This window comes from Phocoena phocoena, chromosome 6, assembly GCF_963924675.1.
Source record: "Phocoena phocoena chromosome 6, mPhoPho1.1, whole genome shotgun sequence".
In the NCBI taxonomy this organism is placed as follows: Eukaryota; Metazoa; Chordata; class Mammalia; order Artiodactyla; family Phocoenidae; genus Phocoena; species Phocoena phocoena.
The window spans coordinates 27,600,539-27,608,902 of NC_089224.1; the positions used below are offsets into that span (position 1 = coordinate 27,600,539).

Below are 8,364 nucleotides of genomic sequence, written 5' to 3' on the forward strand. Positions count from 1 at the left end.
GAACAGTCAGGACTTCCTGAATAACTAACAACTTATTTTTGCTTCTACTTCCAGGACAAACCAGAGAAATCCAACTATTCTCCCCGAACCAATCACAAAGGATATTCCATTTCTAGTTATTCCTCTTCCAGCTTCCTCATAACAGTCTCTAATCAGGGTTTATGGAAACTTCTCTGTTTTCTCATTATAAAGCTTGTCCTTACCCAGACAAGAATTGCCTCCCTCCTCATAGCAAATTGCTCCCATGTAGGCGGTCTTCATTTATTTCCATGTGTGAATGATACTTGCGTTGACTGGATGACTACTTTTAAAAAAAGACTACTTCTAAAAAAAGAAAAGAAAAAAATCCTCCAGCCATATGCAATACAATGTACTTCTGTAACCACCTGAGAAATTCTGGCCCCTCGTTGTGTTTGAGAGGAAAGAGATTCTACTTGAAAGGACACAAAATAGAAATTTTTAGTAAATTGATTTTTAAAAATATTTGTCTGTGCTTCTATGAAGGTTACCAATTTAATTTTAACTAAGAATTTACAAATCGACATGCACTATGACTCCATTTTTGTTTTATATACATATATATATATATAGAGAGAGAGAGAGAGAGAGAGAGATGCCTATAAAGGAGTTATAGGTGAGGGGACGGGGGTGTTTACTTTCTAAAATATGTTTTCTATAACGAATGTGTTTCTTATATAATTTTTTTAAAGTCACTTTTTAAAAAGTTTCTGAATTAATTTCCTTAAATCTTTAGTTCTGTACTTTTTCCTCCACTAAAACAGTTCTTCGAACCATGTAAACCTGAACCCTGATATTAAATGTGATTAAACTACTCTTTTTAGAAGTACATTTCTTATATCTGAAGAAAAGCACTTTGGATATTGAGGAAGACTTAATGATCCATAATGCAGAGTGGGGAAGCAAAAGCGGTTTCTGCTCTTTCCCACCCGCTCTTCTTTTAATTAAGACAAATTTTTCTGTAAATAACTCGTTTCTGTTGGTTTTGAGGAAAGCTTGCGAGGCGAGAAGAACCCCTGACCGGGAAGACGGGAAAGAGGCATTACAAAATGCCATGCCTTCTCTGGAGACCCACCCAGCCCGTCCCCTTTCCCTCCTGGGCTTTGGGTAGCGACCAGCGCGTCACGGGCTTTGAGGAACTGCCATTCCGCTCCGATTCTCCTCAAACTCAGCTGGTACCACCCTCAGACCGGGAGGTAACGCCTCTGCCTGAGGGCTCCGCATTCCTCCAGCCCGCCCCACCTTTGCTGTGGAATAAGCGGGAACCCCTAAACTAGACAGTTCTCAGCCCTCCCGCAGACTTTCACCAAAAAGTCCAGGACTAAAGGAGGCACAGGGTTACGCTGAAAATCCGCTTGGGCCTCCCTGTTGCTTCTTTTTCGTGAACCACCGGCCGAGCGCAATCGAGGTGATTAGTTGATCCAGGTCCCCAGAGACGCCGGACTCCTCCTCAGCGCTGCCCAGGGGCCTCCAGCTCTTCGTCTTCGGTTCCACTGAGGTTAGCACTGCCTTCCCAGGGACAAGTTGGGACAGAGTCGCATCACGAGCGCAGAGTACTCACGCCCGGAGGCCCTGCCCACTGGCCAGCTCAGCCAATCGCGGCGCGGGCAGGCGATGGGGGCAGGGGCGGCCGGGCCGCAAACCAGGGCCTTAAAGGCAGAGTCAGGCACGACCCGGCCAGAACCTCCAGCCTCGGAGACCTGGGGAGAGCTACGTGCGTCCGTGGAGTGCGCCTGCGCAGCTGCGGCAGCCGCAGGTCAGCGACCTAGTCTGGGGCCGAGGCGGGTCAGGGACGGGGACTGGAGGGAGGGATATCCAGGGACTCGGGTGAGGGGGCAGGCACGACCCGCAGGAACGACAGCGTCTGCCCGCTGGGAGTTGATGAGGCTGGGTCGGCGCTCCCTCAAGCTTTGGCAGCCTGAGGTGGGGAAGGGGGCAGGGCTATTTAGGAAACCCAGGGCAGAGCTGACGCCACGCGGGGGGCGGTGGAGGTCCTAGGCCGGTCAGCCTCTGGGAGGTGGCAGGCACAAGTTCGGGTCGGTCGCGGCAGTGTGACCCTCGAACTCCGGGCTAAGGGGCCCGTCGCTCCCTGCGCCGCCGTAAACAGCCTCTGGAAGCGACGGGAGTGTGCGAAGGGCTGGGAGCTGGGCAGCAAGTCCCCGGCCTGGCCCCGCCTACAGCGCGGGTGCGGGCTCAAACCAGACGGGTTCTTTGAGCCCCAAGAGTCTGGCCCTGACCCGGGACGAGAACTGGGGGCTCTGGGCGCCGTCGTGCCACGTGATCGCGTGCCCGGTCTGGAGGGCGAGGGAGGGAGTGTGGGCTACACAGGACAAGGGTAGGGAGCGCAGTGTGCACTCTTGCCCACCTTCTCCTGGGAAGGCTTTTTAGAAAGGTTTCAATTTAGGTAGCAGAGATTCGAAGTCATATCTCACCCCCTGCTGTTTATTAGCCAAGAAGAAAGGTGTGAGGTAGCCATCTAACTCTTTGAGATACATGTCTGTCCCTACTTAGGATCAGGCGTCCTGATAAATAAAAGTCTTGGGTCACCTCCATACGTTCAGTAAATAACCTGGACCAACGTTTTCCTAGTTGTTGCCTTAAGATGCCGACACATAAGTTGTGGCAGAAATTCTTATCAAAACCTAAATTATCATTGCACGCATAGTGAAGTCTGTTTCAATTCCTATAGCACTTGTCAGCCTGTTTTTCATTTTGATGGCTGAATCAAATACCTCCACTGTGTTAAGTCTTTGACCTGTTTTTTTCCACCCATATCTTTAGCCTTCTTTCACAGACTTTCCGTAAATATTTGAGAAGATCATTTAAATGATCTTAGTCCACCATAGTGGCTATAACATCCAGGAGAAAGTAGGATGGCTTTTTTAAAGCATTGGCCTCATCAAATACTAATTCTTTTTCTTTCCTAGGTTTTTGAAAGATGAATCCTTCACTCTTCCTGACTGCCCTTTGCTTGGGAATAGCCTCAGCTGCTCCAAAACTTGATCAAATGTTAGATGCACACTGGTACCAGTGGAAGGCAACACATGGGAGACTGTATGGCATGGTTGGTAACATCTGAAAATTTCCAGAGGGACCTCACAGACAATGGTCCATGCTGTTGGAGTTTATAGCCGGAGAGTAGTTTCTGGAGTAGTTGTTTTAGCTTTTATCGAGGCAGTAACTTAATGGCACCTATTTCTGAGCACAGCATGGGCATATTTTCCTGTGTCAGAGTTTGGAGAACAGCTCTCAGAAGTATAAAGCCATCCCTGACAACAGTTTTTCTTTTTCTCTGTCTGCAAATCCATTTGGTGAACATGGGTTGGGTTTTAAATAGAAGTAAAAATGACCAGTTATATGTTTGCATCTAGAATGAAGAAGGATGGAGGAGAGCAGTGTGGGAGAAGAATATGAAAATGATTGACTTGCACAATCAGGAATACAGCCAAGGGAAACATGGCTTCACCATGGCAATGAATGCCTTTGGTGACATGGTGAGTGTGGCATGAGTTGCTGAACTTTTTGTGCCTCCTCTTCTCAGTACTTTAGCAAAATAACTTCTTCAACATTTTATTTACTTTTCCTTGAAGACCAGTGAAGAATTTAAGCAGGTGATGAATGGCTTTCAAAACCAGAAGCACAAAAAGGGGAAAGTGTTCCATGAACCTCTCTTTCTTGAAGTCCCCAAATCTGTGGATTGGACTAAGAAAGGCTATGTAACTCCTGTGAAGAATCAGGTATGACAGTATTCAGATTCAGATTTTCTTAAGAATGTTTAGGTATATAGGCTGTTGTTGGTCTTTGTCTTGTAAACTGATGGCTTTTTTATTTTCAGGGTCAGTGTGGTTCTTGTTGGGCTTTTAGTGCCACTGGCGCCCTTGAAGGACAGATGTTCTGGAAAACTGGCAAACTTGTCTCACTGAGTGAGCAGAACCTGGTGGACTGCTCTCGGCCTCAAGGCAATGAGGGTTGCAGTGGTGGCTTAATGGATAATGCCTTCCAGTATGTTAAGGACAATGGAGGCCTGGACACAGAGGAATCCTATCCATATCTTGGAAAGGTAAAAGGAACTCTTTATCTTGTCATTACAGCTCTGCTTTTGAACACTTTCAGAGATGACAGACATCTTATTCAGCATTCACATTTTAGATGTAAACTGTCAGAACTGTCATTATAAATTATCAGCTGTTGCACAGGTCTCTGATTAGATGGTTAACATAGCTTGTCTTACTTCTATGTAACGTGAAGAATATGTACACCATTCTGCATATAATGCATATTTCTCCATAGTGAAAAATTTCTTATGGCCAGGTAGACCTAAGTGGTCTTACTGAAGAAATATCTACTAATTTTTCCATTTCAAACCAATCAATAGCATTTTGTTGGGCTGCTTTATAACAAAATTGACTTAGAAATTATTAAGCTGCAAACTGCTGCATCTTATGGTCCTATAATTCATGTTCCTCATAAGGTGGATGGTAATAATCAAGTCTCTTTCCCCTTTATCTTTAAAAGGAAACAAATAGCTGTAAGTATAAGCCCGAGTGTTCTGCTGTCAATGACACTGGCTTCGTGGACATCCCTCAGCGGGAGAAGGCCCTTATGAAGGCAGTGGCAACTGTGGGGCCCATCTCTGTTGCTATTGATGCAGGCCATACATCCTTCCAGTTCTATAAATCAGGTAGGTGTTTTTCTTTTATTATAGAAATTCAGGCAGGGAAAAGTGGAAAATATGACCATGCTTTGACTCTGGTATGGAGTCCTGTTTTCTAGGACTGTAGACTTTTGAGTGTATGCATTTAATAACAATGATGTTTCCATTTGACATTATACTTTAAGCATTTTCTCATGATGACAAACTTCATAAATATTTTTAAATGGCTATGTAACTATTCTTCAATTGTTGGTCCCTTTTTCCAAAAGTCTTTTACTATTGTAGTTAGATCTGCAAAGAACCCTGTGGTTCAAGTTTTTTTTTTCTTTTTTTTTTGCGGTACGCGGGCCTCTCACTGTTGTGGCCTCTCCCGTTGCGGAGCACAGGCTCCGGACGCGCAGGCTCAGCGGCCATGGCTCACGGGCCCAGCCGCTCCGCGGCATGTGGGATCCTCGCAGACCGGGCCAGGAACCTGCATCCCCTGCATCGGCAGGCGGACTCTCAACCACTGCGCCACTAGGGAAGCCCAAGTATTTTTTTGTTTTGTGCTGTTTTCTTAGTTGGCATTCAAGGAGTAGAAAGGATTATGCTAATTAATATTAGTAGTTAGTAGTTGAATGCCTAAATCACCTTAACCTTGATAACTAGGTCTTATTATTGGAAATATTTTTTAGGTAGAAAATATATCTAAGATTTTGTTGAATTTTGTTGATTTCTAGTGAGTTAAATTTTTCTTTTTCCTTTTCATCAGCTGTTACTATTTTTGGTCAGATATTTAAGTCTTATTTGGAATTTGTTTATGACATTTCACTGAATTTTGAGATACTTCTCTTAATTGGTTGGTAGCTTGGGTTACTGTCATGTGTCACTTGGAACTCCTCACCCTAACATTGAATTTTACTCTCCCAGGTATTTATTATGATTCAGACTGCAGCAGCAAAGACCTGGATCATGGTGTTTTGGTGGTTGGCTATGGCTTTGAAGGAACAGATTCAAATAACAATAAATTTTGGATTGTCAAGAACAGGTATAAAACTCCAAATGTTATATTTATATTTTAGATTGAAAAAGGAAATCCTTATTTGGAAGCAGTATTTGATTCCAGGTCCAAAAAAGCTCAATTTTGAAATCCCAGAAGTCTTTCTCCCACTTAAACACAGAAATACTGATATGTGATTATAAGATTCTGTAGCAAGTTTGTTGGGGTTATTATTATGTATTTGTAACATTGCATTTCTAAATTCTGAAAATATTCTTAATTCAGAAACACATCCAGCCCCAGGGGTTTCATATAAAGGATTTTGCACCTGTAGAGTTGAGGGCTGGTTTCCTTTTTCTGTCTCTAATTTTTGAACAAGGAGTAGTGGGCAGAAACATCTGCCTCTGCTCATTCTTTAAGTCTGAAAGATTGTCCAAGAGTGCAGTGGCCTCTGTGCATCCTTTCTGATAATCATTTGATATCCTGTCATTGCATTCTACTCCCAGCTCTCAGAGGTCTTTGAGGGTTGTGAGGATCAATTTTCACAGCTAAAGTTCTTTAACTGAGGTGAGCCTGAGGAGACAGACTGTTACATTGGAATGTCAGTTCTGCCTCAGTTTCCTATCTTAAAAAGTTAAGATAAGGACCCACAGGAGTCAATATACTTATAAATATATGTAACAGAACTTAGAATAGTACCTGATACATGCTATGCACTATTTTAATTATTAGTTGTTATTATTATTAATGAAGGTAATGTGTTCTTGATGCTTTGTATAAAATGGAAAACATGTTCTTCTTTCAGTTGGGGTCCAGAATGGGGCTGGAATGGCTACATAAAAATGGCCAAAGACAAGAACAACCATTGTGGAATTGCCACAGCAGCCAGCTATCCCATTGTGTGAGCTGATGGATGGTGATAATAGAGGACTTGAGGACAGCATACCTGGAGGAGTTTTATCTTAAAACTGGCCAAACCCTTATTGTATAAGATAAGATACTGAACCATTGAGGATCCAAGTAGTGATTTGAATTCTGTGACATTTTTATAAGGGTTAGATGTTACCACTACTTTTTTGTGTGTGTGTGGGGGGGGGGTACACGGGCCTCTCACTGTTGTGGCCTCTCCTGTTGCGGATTACAGGCTCCGGACGCGCAGGCTCAGCAGCCATGGCTCACGGGCCCAGCCGCTCCGCGGCATGTGGGATCTTCCCAGACCGGGGCATGAACCCGTGTCCCCTGCATCGGCAGGGGGACTCTCAACCACTGCGCCACCAGGGAAGCCCCAACCACTACTTTAATTACTGTTATAAATAGCTTTATAATGTTGAAGACTCATTGCTTAACTCTAAGACTTTTGAATTTTCATTTTTTAAAAGGATACATAAAACTTTACCTTTTACAATAAATTTTAATTCAACACGTAAAGGTGGAACTTTCTCTTTTTAATGCATTAACTTGTAGTAGTTGGGGTATATAATTGGGCTATAAAGACATAACTGAATGTGCAAATGGTTCATTAGGAGAGAGACACTGGGTGGCTCTGCAGATATTCTAGTTATAAATATGCAGATTTTATGTCAACCATGTTAACCTAGTGTTCCCAAAAGTAAATTTAATGGTTGTGATTAACAAATTTCAGGTGCTTGTTAGTAACTGGAGAAATCTGTTCAAGATCCATAAGAAATGAGGCTGGCCTAGAAAAACAGTCCTCTAGCCTCAGAAGATTGATGAGAGATCACTAGGTCAAACTTGGGCTTAGCTACCTAATCTCTGAATTAAAAAACTCAGAAAGGAACAAAACAGCCCAAGCATATGGTTACACAGATAGTAAATACAAATAACAGTATTTTTGTATATTTAAAAGATGGGAAGGAAATATGCCAAACTTCTGGGTGAATTAGGGACGATTATTTTCTTTAACCTGTTCTGCAGAAACCATGTATTTTTATTAGAAAAAAAATAGTACAAATATACCTACGTTCTGCAAGCTGAAGAAGCACGTGTATACGTTTTTAAAAATCTCATGTTCCCAATCAAGGAAATACAAGGAATAAACTGCAGAAATATTTAATCCAGCCATAATCCATTGTGAAGGGAATGAGTGATGGAACACAACTGGAACTTTATATCCCACAAAACCTTCACTAGCCTTTGTCCACAGCCATTTTTGGAAAACACAGTCTACCACATGCAGTCAGGGATTCCTTCATCTTACATTACAGCAGCAGGCTAACTCAGAGTGCTGTGTACAGCATCCTGGAACAACTAAAGACTAAGGGAAACATCTAGGTGCTAAATTGAATGAAAGTATGGTGGCTTTTTATTTAATAAAAGTTTCAAGTCTGTCAAATCAGAAGACCCCCTTGCAGATGTCTAAATTATATTTTAGTATATTTGGTGTTTCTATAACTTTCAAATATATTAAGCTTGCAAAAAGTTCCAAACCGCATCTATCATCTAACAGGATTTTTCAAAGGAGCCAATAGACTTGAAATAAATAGAACTGGAAACAAATTTTGATCATCACAAAAATCTGAAGTACAAACTTAACTACCAGTATTACTTATAGTCCAGATATCTAAACAGTTCCTTATTATAGTTAAATTGCAAAGGAAATAGGGAAAGGTGAGAGAGAATTCAGCAAATATGAGGAAGGAACTGGCTTACATGGGTATGTAGCTCTAAAACTTGGGCACCTTCTTAGGGGAGG

At 42.6% G+C, this 8,364-nt stretch overlaps 1 protein-coding gene across 1 annotated transcript; it reads left to right on the forward strand.

The window, feature by feature from the left end:
- Positions 1–1,712: 1,712 nt before the first annotated feature.
- Positions 1,713–6,593, forward strand: LOC136124921 (procathepsin L). The gene is made up of 8 exons (XM_065879741.1): positions 1,713–1,774; positions 2,946–3,082; positions 3,390–3,512; positions 3,609–3,755; positions 3,854–4,078; positions 4,534–4,699; positions 5,582–5,699; positions 6,457–6,593. Exons 2-8 carry the CDS (start codon positions 2,957–2,959, stop codon positions 6,554–6,556), a joined length of 1,005 nt encoding a protein of 334 aa, XP_065735813.1. The 5' UTR covers positions 1,713–1,774; positions 2,946–2,956; the 3' UTR covers positions 6,557–6,593.
- The last annotated feature ends 1,771 nt before the right edge of the window (positions 6,594–8,364 follow it).